We start from the raw sequence: 18,106 nt of genomic DNA on the forward strand, positions 1-18,106 counted from the left end.
TAGGGGTGCGCATCTTCACTGGCCACACAATTCGATTACGATTATCATGTTAACAATTCAATTCCGTGATGCATCAAGATTACTGCGCAAGTGCGCATGGCTTTCATAAAAAAAAAAAAGAAGTACTCAATTTTTTTTTTATTTCTATCTGTTCTTAAAAAAAAAATAAAAAAAAACACACACTTCCTGCATGTAGCAAAGTCTAAACACAGCAGACAACTTAAAGGAGCTCCAGGCTCTCCCCCCAAAATACTAAAGGAGATGATCAGAGACTGCAGACATAGTACAGGAGACGGTCAGAGCATGGGTGTAGGAACCCTTACAAATCTGGGGGGGACAGCTTTTTTACTCGCCAGGTATATTCTTATTCAGTAAACTGGGAGTTGTTTGCGAATTTGCCTTTCATAAATAACCCCGAATGTGTTTTGTAGAGCATAGAGGGTTCTAAACGGCCATCGGGAGGAGATCGCTGTCACTTGTAAATACAGCAGCGCATCTGTATTTACAAGTGACAGTAGAGAGGATTTTTCACCCCCCCTGTTACCTCCGCGCTTAGGGTGACCACATTTCCAAACTGACATTTAGGGACACCACTCCCCCCCCCCCTTCTTGAGGGACCTGTTTCGTGGAACAAACTTTTTCCAATGACCGAGGGGGTGGAGGCAACTGGCGGTTGGGTGGTGGCGTGCGAGGTGGAATGTAGTCTCTGGAGTTGATGGGGAATTTGGCAGCGGGTGATTTGTTGGGTTAATGGCTGGTGTTAGCACTTTATTCATCCTGACACCATGCTTGATATGGTGTCAGGATGATCAAATCACATTATTTCTGTTACTACATTGTAATATATAATGAAATAGTTGAACTCACCATAATGCAGAATCAGTGGGAACCCTGAGCTTGTCACCAGATGCAGAGTGTCCAATTTGTCCACTGCAACATCACAGTCCCGCTATACGTCGCTATTTGCCACCATTATGAGTAGAAGAAAAATAAATAAAAATTCCATAAATGTTCCATGTAGACGCTATAACCATATAGGCGCAAACCAATCAATATACGCTTATTGGGATTTTTTTTACCAAGAATATGTAGCAGAATACGTATTGGCGATTTTTTTATTGGATGTTTTATAGCAGGAAAAAATAAATAAATAAATAAATATATATATATATATATATATATATATATATATATATATATATATATATATATATATATATATATATATATATATATATATATACATATATACACACATACATATACACACACATTTTTAAAATTGTTGGTCTTTTTTTGTTTATAGCGCAAAAAATTAAAACCGCAGAGATGATCAAATACCACCAAAAGAAAGCTCTATTTGTGGGGGGGGAAAAAAGACACCAATTTTGTTTGGTTACAGTGTCGCATGACTGTGCAATTGTCAGTTAAAATAACGCAGTGACGTTTTGCAAAAAATGGCCTAGTCATTAAGGAGGGGTAAATCTTTCGGAGAGCAAGTGGATAATAAGGACTGTTTCTTTAATGGACTGTCTATAACATGGAACCCCTCCATACATTAGGGACTATGCTTATCGATCAGGGATTAGAACTATGATAGTTACTTGGTAGAGGGACAGAAGACAATAAAAGAACAGAGGGGTAGGTTTCTAAAACAGGGATATTGCCATACACAGTAGTGGGTGAAGGAGGGGGACTGGTCTCTAGGTCAGGGGCTGTCTCTCTGTGTACAGTGACATGCTGTGATTGGGTGAGCAGTCTCTTTGCACACAGCCAGTTTTGTGTCTCAGTGTAGCACACATAGGCAGTAGACATGTACAAACACACTGACAGCTGTACATTCCCCCCCCCCCCCTCCCTCCCTCCTGAGCACTCGTTCATGCTCCCCTCACAGTGATTTATGATTCTTCTAGCACGGCCACCGCGGAGCATTCCAAGCTGGCAGGTTAGGGAGGGGGGAGATAAAGAAAGTAACTGACAAGGAGGCACAGGCTCATCCATCAAACAGACAGGTCCACACCAAGAACTCCTAAAACTCCTTGGTGTGGGCAGAGGCTGGCAGGTCCCCCCCCCCCCCCCTACTACAATAACACTCACTGTGCAGTGTGATCAGGAACATCGCTGGTGTCTGCTGCTCGTGCTGTGAAGGGTCAGTCAGACTCAGGTGCCCAGTGGAGACGGAAGTGAAGCAGCATAGATTCCTGTGTGGGATGCCGTGAGTGGGGCCCCCACTGACAGCCCAGATGCACTTGCCAGACGATGGATGAGGACATGCAGCATGGTGGAGAGCACTTGGCGCGGAGGAGGAGGAAGTTAACTCCTCCTCCGCTTTGAGTGCTGAGCAGGGAGTCGCATCCATGACGTCACTGGTTGCTACACGCCGGGCGGCTGTAGCAACCAATATCCAGTAGAATATCAGGTAGAGGCGGAGGTGGGGTGAGTTTCACTGTATTGTCCCGGGATTAATATGGAAGTCGGAATCCGGCCCTGAACCTGGGGGGGATTTTACCATACCTGTCCCCGCCGCATTATTTCCTGGGGGGGATGTGTCCCCCCCATCCCCCCCGGTTCCTACGCCCATGGATCAGAGACTGCAGACATGGTACAGGAGACGGTCAGAGACTGCAGACATACAGTGCCTTGCGAAAGTATTCGGCCCCCTTGAACTTTGCGACCTTTTGCCACATTTCAGGCTTCAAACATAAAGATATAAAAAAGTCATTTTTTTTGAAGAATCAACAAGTGGGACACAATCATGAAGTGCAACGAAATTTATTGGATATTTCAAACTTTTTTAACAAATAAAAAACTGAAAAATTGGGCGTGCAAAATTATTCAGCCCCTTTACTTTCAGTGCAGCAAACTCTCTCCAGAAGTTCAGTGAGGATCTCTGAATGATCCAATGTTGACCTAAATGACTAATGATGATAAATAGAATCCACCTGTGTGTAATCAAGTCTCCGTATAAATGCACCTGCACTGTGATAGTCTCAGAGGTCCGTTTAAAGTGCAGATAGCATCATAAAGAACAAGGAACACACCAGGCAGGTCCGAGTTACTGTTGTGGAGAAGTTTAAAGCCGGATTTGGATACAAAAAGATTTCCCAAGCTTTAAACATCCCAAGGAGCGGAGCACTGTGCAAGCGATAATATTGAAATGGAAGGAGTATCAGACCACTGCAAATCTACGAAGACCTGGCCGTCCCTCTAAACTTTCAGCTCATACAAGGAGAAGACTGATCAGAGATGCAGCCAAGAGGCCCATGATCACTCTGGATGAACTGCAGAGATCTACATCTGAGGTGGGAGACTCTGTCCATAGGACAACAATCAGTCCCTGTATACTGCACAAATCTGGTCTTTATGGAAGAGTGGCAAGAAGAAAGCCATTTCTTAAAGATATCCATAAAAAGTGTCTTTTTAAAGTTTGCCACAAGCCACCTGGGAGACACACCAAACATGTGGAAGAAGGTGCTCTGGTCAGATATAACCAAAATCGAACTTTTTGGCAACAATGCAAAACGTTATGTTTGGTGTAAAAGCAACACAGCTCATCACCCTGAACACACCATCCCCACTGTCAAACATGGTGGAGGCAGAATCATGGTTTGGGCCTACTTTTCTTCAGCAGGGACAGGGAAGATGGTTAAAATTGATGGGAAGATGGATGGAGCCAAATACAGGACCATTCTGGAAGAAAACCTGATGGAGTCTGCAAAAGACCTGAGACTGGGATGGAGATTTGTCTTCCAACAAGACAATGATCCAAAACATAAAGCAAAATCTACAATGGAATGGTTCACAAATAAACATATCCAGGTGTTAGAATGGCCAAGTCAAAGTCCAGACCTGAATCCAATCGAGAATCTGTGGAAAGAACTGAAAACTGCTGTTCACAAACGCTCTTCATCCAACCTCACTGAGCTCGAGCGGTTTTGCAGGGAGGAATGGGCAAAAATTTCAGTCTCTCGATGTGCAAAACTGATAGAGACATACCCCAAGCGACTTACAGCTGTAATCGCAGCAAAAGGTGGCGCTACAAAGTATTAACTTAAGGGGGCGGAATAATTTTGCACGCCCAATTTTTCAGTTTTTTTATTTGTTAAAAAGTTTGAAATATCCAATAAATTTCGTTCCACTTCATGATTATGTCCCACTTGTTGATTCTTCAAACAAAATTACAGTTTTATATCTTTATTTTTGAAGCCTGAAATGTGGCAAAAGGTCGCAAAGTTCAAGGGGGCCGAATACTTTCGCAAGGCACTGTAATACAGGAGATGGTCAGAGAATGCGGACATAGTACAAGAGATGGTCAGAGACTGTGGACATAGTACAAGAGATGGTCAGAGACTGTGGACATAGTACAAGAGATGGTCAGAGACTGCGGACACAGCATCATACTGGGAATAATAAGAGCAGACATTTTGTGTTTGACAATCTAATGGTGTCCTGTGTCCCCTCCCAAGCCGTTTTCACATTCAGGAAGATATCACACCATTCCTCCTGTCTATATTTCTCCTCCATACAGCCCAGTCCCTGCCTGCAGTGACAATGACTTATCACAAGTGACACATCAGATTCCACTACATGCCTTTACCCCCCCCCCCCCCCCCCGTGTCCCCGGATCACAGCACCCCCCTCCTCCTCTGTACTTACATGCTGCTCTGTGCACAATACTCGGGCGATAGAGGATGATTGGGGAACTTGCTTGTGTCATTGCTGTCCCTCTGACCAGGGCGATCTGCCTGCTCACCATCCCCCCGATCTCCATTCCATCTCAAGTCAGCAGGGAATTCTCAGTGTTTGTATATGCCGCGCTCATGTGACCGACTGCCTGCCTGCCCGACCCTCTCCTCTTACGTCTCTTCTGGTGTCAGCCCCGCCCACTGACTAACTATCAGAGCAGAAGAGAGGCGGACGAGGCTGACGCCAGGAGAGACGTAAGAGGAGAGAGGCGGGTCAGTCAGTCAGTCACATGAGCGCGGCATATACAAACACTACACTATGAAATAAGGTAACAGCTGCACGGAGCACTCTCCTGGGAGGGGCGGGGCTAGACATTGATTATTGCGGTCGCATGCATCGGTGCCGCATCGTGGACACCCGAATCGCGATGCACCGATTAAATCCGGCAGCCCTAGGATCCATCCTGCCTTGTATCACCGGTTCAGGCTGGTGTCAGTGTAATAGCGTGGGGGATATTTCCTTGGCACATTTTGGGCCCCTTTAGTACCAATTGAGCATCAACGCCACGACCTACCTGAGTATTGTTGCGGACCATGTCCATCCCTTTATGACTACAGTGTACCCATCTTCTGATGGCTCCTTCCAGCAGGATAATGCACCATGTCACAAAGATCAAATCATCTCACCAATGGTCTCCACAGTCATCAGATCTCATCCAATAGAGCACCTTTGGGATGTGGTGGAATGGGAGATTTGCATCATGGATGTGCAGCCGTCAAATCTGCAGCAACTGTGTGATGCTATCATGTCACTGTGGACCAAAATCTGAGGAATGGTTCCAAAACCTTGTTGAATCTAGCTGACCAGCTGCCAGTGTTATACTGTGGCAGGTTGGCATCGCTGCGCAAATCCCAGTAGCTGAACGTCGCTCCTTTAAGAGGTCACAGCAGGCGCACGCAGCATGTCCCCGGAGCCGAATCGCGTGCTCAGCAGGCGTGGTGACTGCCAGGCACCCGCGATTGCTTGTGACAAAGCAAGAACTGGAATCTGTGTGTGTAAACACACAAATCCTGGTTCTCTCAGGGGACAGGAGACCGATCGTGTGTTCATACCAAGTATGAACACCGATCAGTCTCCTCCGCTAGCTTTAGTCCCACCCCCCCCCCCAGTTACAACACACCTAGGGAACACATTTAACCCCTTGATCGCCCCCTAGTGTTAACCCCTTCCCTGCCAGTGACATTTCTACAGTAATCAGTGGCTATTTTTAGCTCTGTTCGCTGTATAAATGACAATGGTGTCAAAAGTGTCTGATGTGTCCGCCATAATGTCGCAGTCCTGATAAAAATCACAGATCGCCGCCATTACTAGTAAAAAAATAATATAATAAGAAAAATGACTTAAATCTATCACCTATTTTGTAGATGCTATAACTTTTGCCAAAACCAATCAATATACACTTATTGCGATTTTTTTTTTACAAAAAAATTCAGAATAATACATATCGGCCTAAACTGATAAAGACTTTTTTTTGGTGGATATTTATTATAGTAAAAAGTACAAAATACTAATAGTGTTTTTTTTTTTCAAATTGTCACTCTTTTTGTTTATAGCGCAAAAAATAAAAACTGCAAAGGTGATAAAATACCACCGAAAGAAAGCTCTATTTGTCAAAAAAAAAAAAAAAAAAAAATACATAAATTTGGGGTACATTGTCGCAAGACTGCGCAATTGTCCGTTAAAGCAACGCAGTGCCGTAAAAAAAATGGCCTGGTCAGGAAGGGGGAAAATCCTTCCGGGGCTGAAGTGGTTAAAGCAAATATCAAGTAAGCAAGCAAAATAATAAACAAACAGTCACATAAATATACATTTCTGAAGTAAATATATATTTTTTTTTAAATAAATAAATAATAATAAAAACACACACACACACACACACACACACACACGTTCACATTTATCTAGTCATGATATATTGCTAGTCAGTCATAGTTAACTGGAGTTGTTCAGTGATGTTGAAAGACAAGCTGAGGAAGCTAAATGAATAAGCAGCAACATGTTTATAACCCCTTCCCGCTCACCCCGCAGTCCCTTTAAAGTAGTAGTAAAGGACACCTATTAATGTTTTACCCAGTGGTAAGCCTATAATAAGGCTTACCTGTAGGTACTGTAAATATCTCCTAAACATGCACAGTTTAGACATTTTTTTTTTTTACTTGTATAGCTACCGGTGACATCACTGGTGCATGCGCTCTGAAAGAAACGGCATACCCATGCTGTTCTTTCAGAGACCCGTGCTATAAACAGTGAAGGAATACCAGATGAAGATGGAAACCCTGAAACCCTGTCAGCGGTGACAGCACGCTGTCTTACAGAGGCTTTTTTTTTTTTTTTTAGTTTTTCTCCTGGTTTACTACCGCTTTAACTACCCGTCTACCAAACTACGTTTATAAACGTCATGGTAGACAAGTGGTTAAACCAAGGTCACAGCTGCTGCTTCCGCTGTGAACTTGGTACCAGTTTTAAGAGCTGGTGTTCTGTCGAGAAGTGCCTTCTATTGAGGGCGGCATGTGGTTGTGTTGAAGGGCTGGTTTTGTCTGTGTTGCAACCCACCCTTTCACACAGGCAAAACCGGCCGTTCAACACAGCAAACCCGCCCTGCAACACAGACAGAACCGAACCATAAGCATGCTGCAACAGCGAGGCACAATCTGAGAACTACTATCTCCCCCCGCTGTTTGTATAGGTTTCAATTGTGCCCGTGAAATGGTATCTCCCATCGAGAGATACCTCCTACGATGTGCGCATGCGCCATGGTTACGTTACCCCAGCTGATTGTAAAATCAGCTGTTGTGCTATGACGGTATGCATGCACAGTTCGTCCTGGGCACTATATGATGGGGGGGGGGGGGGGGGGAGGGGGCACTTCTCGACTGAACACCGGAAAAAAGTATTCAGATAAAAGTGTTTGGGTGGCTCCACAGCCGGGGGAGAAGGTCTAATAACGTGGAGAAGGCGCAGGACTGACAATAACACACCTGTGTAGGAGTGTGCTTCCTCCTTCTCTAGGGTGACAATGCTGAGGGTATGTCATAGCCTGGCTAAGGCAGGACTGCAATGCAGTGGACAGGGTGAGAACCCTGTGCTAATGGGTAAGCTACAAGCTTGTAAAATGAACAGTGAATGCTGAACAGAGATAACCATGCCCCTGCATCTTCTTATCCCACTGTAGTCTAAACAGGCACTGCCTACACAAGAGTGGCAACACTCTGAAACTCAGAAGCAGCATCCTTACCAAACCATCACAGAAAACTGCAATAGGCCAACTGCACCGGTTTATGTGGGACTTTACAAGAGGGCCAAGAGAAAAGTACTTATAAATGCTGAACCACTTTTTTTTTCCCCAATGACTTCACTTTAACAACTATATGGTACTGAATGTATACATTACATTATTCCTAAAACTCTATTTTCCACACATCACTAGGCTTCTTTATAATTTCACCACATCAAACTTATGAAAATAATAAAAAGCTGACAATTGTAAGGGGAAGAACCCATATTTTTAAGTATAAAGATTTAATTGAAGACACTTAAATGTTTTTGAACACATTTTTTGTAGGAACATTTGAGACACACAGGAGGTTGGAGCATTGGTGCTGCAAAATTGTTCTTACTGCTAGAGATTTATATAAAAAAACTTACTGTTCCAGAAACTGCTGCAGCCCTTGTCTTCTTGTTTCAATAAAGTCATCGGAGCATCCCATATGAAAAGGAACTTTCCCTGGCAATGCAGGAACAGGCCTACAAGAAAAAAAAGGGGGGAACTCAGGATCAGAAAAGCCAGGAAGCAGATGGATATCAGGCAGTTGTAATAGGGTACAGTCCAGATGAAGGTGACATGCAGAGGCCACCTTGGGAAGGAAGGAAGGTCTATGGCTCAAGACCACCTGGCTCCTTATGTAGGATCAAAAAGGGTTTCTAGAAGGCTAAAGCTGCTAGTTAAGACTCATTCATTCAACCAAGGTGACAGCAACTAGAATTTGTTTTAGGAAATTAGAGAAGATTCCGGTCCTCCACGAGTGCGGGGGGTTGCTGATGTAAGGGGGGAGTGAGTGCAAAAATGTAAGGGGGCACTGATATACAGGTTCCCCCTCCTATATTAGTGACCCCCCTTACCTTAGTGTATTTACTCTACGGAAGGTGGTCACATCAGGAGTTCCCCTTTACATCAGAGTCTGCAGGATTCCCCCTTACAATGCAAGGGGGAACTCAGTCTGCGGACCCTGATGTAAGTGGGAAAGAGAAAGCAGTGGACTCTGATATAAGGTGGTCTCTGGTCACCAGAGACCCCCTCCACATCAGAGTTCCCCCCTTAGATCTTGATCTGCAGCGTTCCCCTTTACATAAGAGTTCCCTTTCACTGTAAGGGGGAATCCTGCAGACTCTGATGTAAGAGGAAACTCTGTGCTGCCTGGGTTATAGTAACCTGACCTTCATGTCAATGAAGACATATTTTTTACTTTTGTTTAACTTAAACACATTGCTAATAGCACTAGCTATATGTTTATAGTTTAAATACTGACATTTGCATTGTTCGGCACTGAAAACTATAATTTTAGGTACTTTTTTTTGCAGTGGCAGTAAAAAATGTGGTTCTGCCAGTAGATTTTATGATTTTTGTCAGTAAATTCTCGTGCGTGATTGTGTAGACAGGGCCCCAGTGCACTGTATTGCCCGGGGGCCTATAATGCTCTTAAGATGACACTGGTTAGAGGCGAGAAAGGGATTATTAAAGCATATCTATAGTCAAAAGGTGAAATCATATATTCATTTCTACACTGTATTTTGATTTATTTTTAGGCTACTCCCATCAATCTGATAGATCTTGAAGCTTGTAAACCTACTTTGTGAAGATTCCCACACATTTACTTCCTTCAATTCTGTGACATTCGGTGTATTCATTATGCCCTGTGAGTAGGCACTGTTGTGTCATACATTTTACAGAGCCTGCCTTCTGAACTACAGGGAGGTGCCAAAAGGAGTTTCAGGAGGCGGGGTCAGTACAGGAATCGCTGCTTGCAGGCAGCAAGGTACCATTGGATATGTAGTCCTTAGAAATTGAACATAAACAGCAGCAGAGGAGAAGCTGCAAAGCATTCAGAGAAGACAGGAAGGTGTGGAAAGAGACATCTAGCAGACAGGTAGAACTAAGCTCATACTGGCGTTTTTTTTTTTTTTACACAACTATCGCTTGTATAACTATTGCAATGATTGGCCTTAGCAGCGATTACGTCACTCCCGTGCATGCGCGTGGAAACCCTTCGGTTCTGGCGTGAAGCCCTAAAGTTACGGACCTTCAGAGCAAATGTGCCAGTGATGTCACTGGCTGTATCCAAGGTGAATATCTTCTAAATGGTGCACATTTACAACATGAAAGTATGGATCCATCCTGCTTTGCATCAACGGTTCAGGCTGGTGGTGTATTAGTGTGGGGGATATTTTCTTGGCACGCTTTAGTTCCCTTAGTACCAATTGAGCATTGCTTAAACACCACAACCTACCTGAGTATTGTTGCTGACCATGTCCATCCCTTTATGACTACAGTGTACCCATCTTCTGATGGCTCCTTCCAGCAGGATAATGCACCATGTCACAAAGCTCAAATCATCTCACCACTGGTTTCTTGAACATGACAATGAGGTCACTGTACTCCAATGGTCTCCACAGTCATTAGATCTCATCCAACAGAGCACCTTTGGGATGTGGTGGAACTGGAGATTGGCATCATGGATGTGCAGCCGACAAATCTGCAGCAACTGCGTGAGGCTTACATGTCAATATGGATCAATGGTTCTGGGTGTTAAATGAATTTGTGTGTCCAAAGACTGGATCCATTTTTCACAATATGAACAAATGTTACATTCCAGATTCCTTGAATAGAACTGGGCACACAGAACTGCCTTAAAGGGTCACCATCAGATCCAAGACACTCATGCAGTTGGGAGTGCATGAACTTAAAGTGTAATTTCACCTTTTCCCAAAAAAATCTAAAAGGTGAACAACCAACCTACACACTGTAGACCTCCCTTGTCCCTGCTGTACTTACCTCTCTGGGCGAAGAGCTGTCACTGCCCACGCAGTCAGTAAAAGTGGTCCAGGGGTTTGAAAGTCCCACTCTTCTTCCCCTTCTTTCTATTGGGCTTCTAAAACAGATCAGAGCGGTTCCGACTAGTCAAAGTGGTCTTGATGCAAGAGACCATACAATGGAAATTGTCCCAGGGCAGAGGACACACAGGAACATAGAGGTGAGAAAGTGGTGAGGGAGCAGTGTACAAAATTATTGGACCGCACAACACTTGCACCCAAGCATTGGGACTGCAAGAATGCCAAGCGTCTGAAAATGTCAGTAGACGACCCATCCAATGGAAAGTTGGGTGGCACCTTCATGCCAGGAAAGGCATGTATGTGTATTTAGAATGGCTTAGAATGTCCAGTCTTTCTAGTGTAAGGACAGCCAAGATTTAAGCAGGGGTCTCAATAGGACAGGGTCGTTGTACCCTTTCCACTATACACATGCAACACTCAACTGTCCTGTTGAAACCCCTGCTTAAAGTGTGGCTGTGCTTCCACTAGAAAGACTGGACATTCTAAGCCATACTAAATCCACATACATGCCTTTCCTGGCATGAAGGTGCCACCCAACTTTTCACTGCCTAGCAGTAGAAACTTGAGAAGCAGACTCGCAAGTCCTTTCCCACTGCTCAGAAGCATCCCATTTGTTTTATTACAATATTGAGGACAAATGGGATGCTTCTGAGCAGTGGAAAAGGACTTGCGAGTCTGCTCCTCAAGTTTCTACTGCTAGGTAAGGTGGTCACTCTTATGCCCGATAGCTTTCTTGATAATAGCTATTGTAGTCCCTATCGAAGGAACATAGCCCTAGAGAGAGATTTCAGTTTGTCTGTCATTGGGATTCCTAAATTATTTGACATCCTTACCAGATTGGTAAGCACTTTGTTAAAGTGAGACATATCCGGGATGCTCAGCCAGAATGGACCCCTTCGTAACAAACTCCTTATTAGCCCTTTACCGATGGAGGTAAAACAAACCGCAACACCTGACCCAGTTTTGCAACTTTGGCATACGCGAGTAAAACGTTAAATATCTTTACCAGGGTACTTAGTGTATACAGGTGAATTATACTTTATTTTATTTTTTTAAACAACAATTTGGTACATTTATTTGGTGGTAAATGTTAATGGAGATCTCCTGATTTTCCCATCATGAAGACGAACTAGCCCAAAATTGTAAAACCCCAATTCCAAAAATTGGAGGGGCGGGGAGAGGCCGCTGAGACTGCCATCAATCAAGGCAGCTGGCGGACCAAGACTTGGAAGTCAGGATGACGCGCTTCCCCGTCTGATGGCAGCGACGTCAGCGGAGAGCGGACTTTAGACCACTCTCCGCTGAAAACAGGTCACACGAGTGCAAAACGAATTGCACTCCTGTCACCCAGAAAAGAAGCCCAGCATAAAAAGCTCAGACTGGACTCCTCCTTTACAGTGGAACCTCGGATTGCAAGCAACACAGTTAACAAGCGTTTCGCAATACGAGCAATTATTTATTTTAAAATCTTGACTCTGTTTGCGAGTGTTGTCTCATAAAACGAGCAGGATTCAAGCCTCTGCTGTTTGCAGTACCGCATTTGGCCTGATGTGTGGAGGCGCAGGTGACACTTGGAGCCTTTTTGGAGCTGTTTGGAAATACTTTGTCTCCGAGGGTTTCCGAGTGCAGCTGAACGGTCTCTTGAGTATTTCTGAGTCTCCGGCTCCCCCCAACCTCAGGCCACATGCAGTATTGCATGCCATAGAAGTCAATGTGGAACAAATTATCTTTGTTTCCATTGACTTCTATGAGGAAACTCACTTTGATATGCAAGTGCTTTGGATTAAAAGCACTCTTCTGGAACAGATTATGCTTGTAATCCAAGGTTCCACTGTAATCCCATTGAGAACTTGTGGTCAATCCTCAAGAGGTGGGTTAACAAAAAACCCCCACAAATCCTGACAAACGCTAAGCATTGATTATACAAGAATGGGCTGCCATCAGTCAGGATGTGGCCCAGAAGTTGACTGACAGCATGCCAGGGGCGAATTGCAGAGGTCTTGAAAAAGAAGGGTCAACACTACAAATACTGACTCTGCATAAACTTAATGTAATTGTCAATAAAAGCCTTTGACACTTCTGAAACGCTTTTAATTATACTTCAGTAGTCTATAGTAACATCTGACAAAAATATCTAAAAACAAGATCCAAAAGCAGCAGACTTTGTGAAAATTAATATTTGAATCATTCGCAAAACTTTTGGCCGTGGCTGCTGTTGTATTCAGTGACACAGAAGTGACTTTTCCTTGTGTAGCTGACCCAAATTACATTACAGCCACTGTGCTCTCTGGGTAGATGGACTGTCAGCATATTTAGGTCTTTCCAGTCAGTAAACTTGACAGCCAGAAGTTTCTCTTGCCGAAAAAAACATGATGTGCCTTGCTGTAGATGCTGTCTCACCAGATGGTGGGAATTCTTTCCATTTTTCTTCATGGTGCCATATGCTCCTATGTTTTTCAGCATGCAAAGATCTAAAACGCTGCACACCAATGTAATAGTTATTCTCATGCATAATCTGTTTCTCATGCAGGTGGTAGCCCTTGTGGATTAGAAATTGCATCAACTGTACAAGTTTATTGTTTATTCCTCCAATTTCTGGGCAGCCCTGGGTATTAATTTGGCGGTCCTTCTGATATTTTGAAGGCAGACGTGAACCATGTTGTGCTTTTGCACAACATGCAATCTTTTAACCACTTGCTTACTGGGCACATAAACCCCCTTCGTTCCCAGGCGAAATTTCAGCTTCCGGCACTGCGTCGCTTTAACTGACAATTGCGCGGTCGTGCGACGTGGCTCCCGAACAAAATTGGCGTCCTTTTTTCCCCACAAATAGAGCTTTATTTTGGTGGTATTTGATCACCTCTGCGGTTTTTATTTTTTGCGCTATAAACAAAAAAAGAGCGACAATTTAAAAAAAATATATTTTTTTTTTTACTTGTTGCTATAATAAATATCCCAATTTTTTTTTAAAAAACTTTTTTTTTTCTCAGTTAAGGCCGATACGTATTTTTGTAAAAAAAAATAAATAATCGCAATAAGCGACTGGTTTGCGCAAAAGTTATAGTGCCTACGAAATGGGGGATAGATTTATGTTTTTTTTTTACTAGTAATGACGGCGATTTGCGATTTTTTTGTCAGGGCTGCGATATTGCGACGGACGTATCGGACACCTTTGACACAATTTTGGGACCATTCACATTTACACAGCGATCAGTGCTATAAAAATGCACTAATTACTGTATAAATGTGACTGGCAGTGAAGGGGTTAACACTAGGAGGTGAGGAAGGGGTTAAATGTATTCCCTCATTGTGTTCTTACTGTGTGGGGGGAGGGGGGTGACTGGGGGAGGTGACCGATGCTGTGTCTCTATGTAAAGGGACACAGCATCGGTCTCCTCTCTCCCTCACAGGACGTGGAGCTCTGTGTTTACACACAGAGCTCCACGTCCTGCTGTGTTACCGGCTGTGTTTACCGACGATCGCGAGTGTCTGGCGGACATCGCGGCCGCCAGGCACTCGCATCGGCTCCCGAGCGATGCGCCGGGCACGTTGTTTCCCCGCTGCGCGACCCCAGCGGCGCGCACGGGGAACAACAACAGCAGGACGTCCACCCGGCAGTTGAGAGCCGCGCTGTGGACGTCTTTCGACCATAGCGCGGGTCTCAACTGGTTAAAAAAGCTCTTTTAAAAAATCTCCTTTAAAAAGCATTAACAACTTATCTATGGAAACATTTTTGCTGTGGTATATACTGTTAAAACTTGCCAAATAAAAAAAAGAATTTAGCCACCATCATTTTAAAACGTCTGGGGTCACTACTTGGGGGAAATGTAAGAAACAGAGCACTGCTTTAAACCAGTCACTGGGTATCAATGGTGAAAAAACTGAAGTAGCATTGATGAGGCTAGAGGTCCAGCAGTAGGAAATTCTGGGCTTTTGGACTAAGCCCATGTTCAGAAGAACTCGGAACAGTTTTTATTTCTGTAAGGTGTGTTGGCACCCAGTTCTGCAGAATGGTAGATGTGGGGTACTGCGAAAAACAAGAGAGTGAAAAAGCTTGAAGAGCTCATCACTTACAAACACCTTGAAAAAAATCAATGGAACTAAAATGAGTCACATTTACTGTAGGTTTACGCCAGGGGTGGCCAAAAATGGTTGCATTTGTTGGGTAAATGATCCTGCCAGCATCTGTGTCTTGCCCTGCAGCATCTGGCATAAAACCACCCCATGCTGGTACTCCAACTCCTTGCTGGTACTGGGCCTCACATCATCAGATAAGACGTCTAAATGACACTGTCACTTGGGACTAAAACTTCCCCTTCACATGCAGGTTCTGTTGTGCTATCTGAGCATAGCAGGGCATAGCCTTCTTCAACCAAATATGGCCTACACCGATCAGCCATAACTTTATAACCACCAAGTGAAAAACATTGATTGTACCATTACAATGATATCTAAAAAGTTGGTAAGATATTAGACATCAAGCAAACATGTTGTCCCTGAAGTTAACGTGTTGAAAGCATACAAAAATAGGTAATGCAGTCTGCTGTATATGGGTCTGCCGGAAAAGCCACAGATCAGTCAAAGAGCTCATGCTGACTCGTGTCCACAGCCAAAATCTCTCACATTGGGCATGTGAATATCAGAACTGGACCACAGAGCAATAGAAGGTGTCCTGATCTAATGAATCACATTTTCTTTTAGATCATGTGGATGGCTGGGTGCGTATGCATTGCTTACCTTGGCTAGGGATGGCACCAGGATGCAGTATGGGAAGCAGGCAAGCCAGCAGAAGTAGTGTGGTGCTTTGGGCAATGTCCTGCCATTCATGTGGATGTTATCTTGACACGTACCACCTATCTAAACACTGTTGCTGACGAAAGACACCCCTTCATGAAAACGCAATTCCCTGGTGGCAGAGGCCTCTTTCAGCATCCTAATGCACCCTACCACAATGCAAAAATGGTTCAAGAATGGTTTGATCAAAACAATGAGTTTGAGATGTTGACTTGGTCTCCAAATTCTCCAGATCTCAAGCACCTGTGGGATGTCCTGAAAATACAGCCTGATCTGTGGAGGTCCCATCTCGCAATTTAGGATTAAAATAATCTACTGCTTACAGTCTGGAGTCAGATACCACAGCATACCTTCAAAGGTCAAGTGGAGCCCATAACTCAATGGGTCAGGGCTGTTTTGGCAGCAAACGGGGACCTACGGTCATAAAGTTATGGATGATCAGTGCATGTTATTGCTCAGGATAACATGTTAAAGAATAGATTTTAGTTTATGATTGGGTTTAGGTCCATTTTAAATTCACATACCTATTATTCAACTACTCGTAATCTAGAACGTGCAACTCCTGTAGCTCTCCAGGCTCATTTTCCATAGAACTCATTTCTGCACTCCTACAGGATTTATTTAATGTAAACAAAAGGAGGAAAATTAAAAAGCACATTCATGTATAACCACCAGAGTTAAAGCAGAACTCAAAACTGCAGATACAGATAGAGATATATATATATATATATATTAGGGCTATGCAAATTAACTTTTAATCGATTAAAATTCTTTTGATTGGTACTCACCTCCCTGCCGGCTTTTGGGCCTTCAGGGAGTTCCGTCGGAGATCCAGTAAGGTCACGGACACCGGCGGGCTTGCAGTGTCCATCTGAAGGGCTCCTTTGCTGTGCCTTCATATCTGCATGCCAGTGGGACCTTACTATCTGCCACACCTGGGATTCTACAGCCATCCACTGGGAGTTGTGATAGTTCCCTTCACGGGACATCTACATGCCGACGGACTGATGTTTACCTCTCCTCATCTGGATTCAGCAGTGGTATCGTTGTACACATTGTTATACCAGTATCATACTTAGCTACATGTTTCTATGACTGCTTTTGGTACCGTTTGGTATTACTCGCACCATTTTTACAGTTTATGTAGCTACATCGATTTTATCTCCAGTACAATATTTATTTGGTTACCTACTAGAAGACTATAAAAGTTTTAATGCTATTCCCATCGAGCGCTGCCTTTGTGTGTTTTTTGTATCCTGCTATCCATTTTTCCAGTGGTTGGTAGCTGCATTGGGAATCAGCCTGGAAGGAGATCAGCTAAAAGTAGTTGGATCTGTATGTGCGTTATAATTAATCGAAATTAGTCGATTAAAAAAAAATAAGATTAATCGAACAGAAACATTTTGATCAGTAACAGCTATATATATATATATATATATATTATATATATATATATATATATATATATATATTATATTATAATATATATATATTATATTATATTATATTATAATATATATATATATATATATATATATATATATATATATATATATATATATATATATATATATATATATATATATATATATATATATATATATATATATATATATATATATATATATATATATATATATATATATATAAAAATGTTATACCCACTTCCCTGCTGCCCAGCTTTCTACCCTTATTTTAACATTTATCTGAGGTTTTCTGCATTAAAAGTGCAGTGAAAGTTCACCCCACCATGCATGCTTCATTTTCATCCTGCTGTACCCTATTGTGCAAGGCATGAACTGTAGCACATCTCTGCAGTAATGTTCTCTGCAAATATGACTGACATTTTGCAGACATGCCAAGGAACAGTACAAACCCAATGCTGCAAAGAATTTCACAATGAGGGTGTGGACCAGCTCTTCTGCTTCTAGATGAAATTCCAGAAGTAGTGTGCACCACTGAGGACTCAGCAGCTGTAGACGACAATCTATATAGAGCAGAGGTTGTGTCTATGACAAATCAATGGGTCTTGCAGGAGGCAAGGCATAACTCAGACAGAAGGGTACCTACAGTATTGCCATTTGAATGAAAATTCGATGCTACATGGGTTAGAGGAAGCAGGGAATACTAAAGAGTAGCACAGCTCCACAGGCAAAAGAGACAGAAACAGGCGAGTTTGAAGTTTTCCATCAGTCATCATATACAGTGGATATAAAAAGTCTACACACCCGTTAAAATTTCAGGTTTCTGTGATGTTCAAAAATGAGACAAAGATAAATCAATTTAGAACTTTTTCCACCTTAATTGTGACCTATAAACTGTACAACTCAATCGGGGGTGGGGCGAGAGAATAAAAATGTTAAACTAAAATAATGTGGTTGGATAAGTGTGCAAACCCTCTTATAACTGGGGATGTAGCTGTGAAGCAATTACATTCAAACTCATGTTTAATAGGAGT

At 43.1% G+C, this 18,106-nt stretch overlaps 1 protein-coding gene across 3 annotated transcripts in view; it reads right to left on the bottom strand.

The window, feature by feature from the left end:
• Positions 1-18,106, bottom strand: part of SNX11 (sorting nexin 11) — a 68,178-nt gene that overhangs the window by 7,487 nt on the left and 42,585 nt on the right. Inside the window, exon 5 of one of the 3 annotated variants that reach the window (XM_040331236.1) lies at positions 8,392-8,490. In XM_040331236.1, the coding sequence (XP_040187170.1) occupies positions 8,392-8,490 (99 nt within the window). Of the gene's footprint in view, positions 1-8,391; positions 8,491-12,986; positions 13,334-18,106 lie in introns of those variants that run through there. The other 2 variants (XM_040331235.1, XM_040331234.1) reach the window with 2 other exon arrangements.

The sequence above is a fragment of the Rana temporaria genome, chromosome 12 (assembly GCF_905171775.1).
Source record: "Rana temporaria chromosome 12, aRanTem1.1, whole genome shotgun sequence".
NCBI lineage: Eukaryota > Metazoa > Chordata > Amphibia > Anura > Ranidae > Rana > Rana temporaria.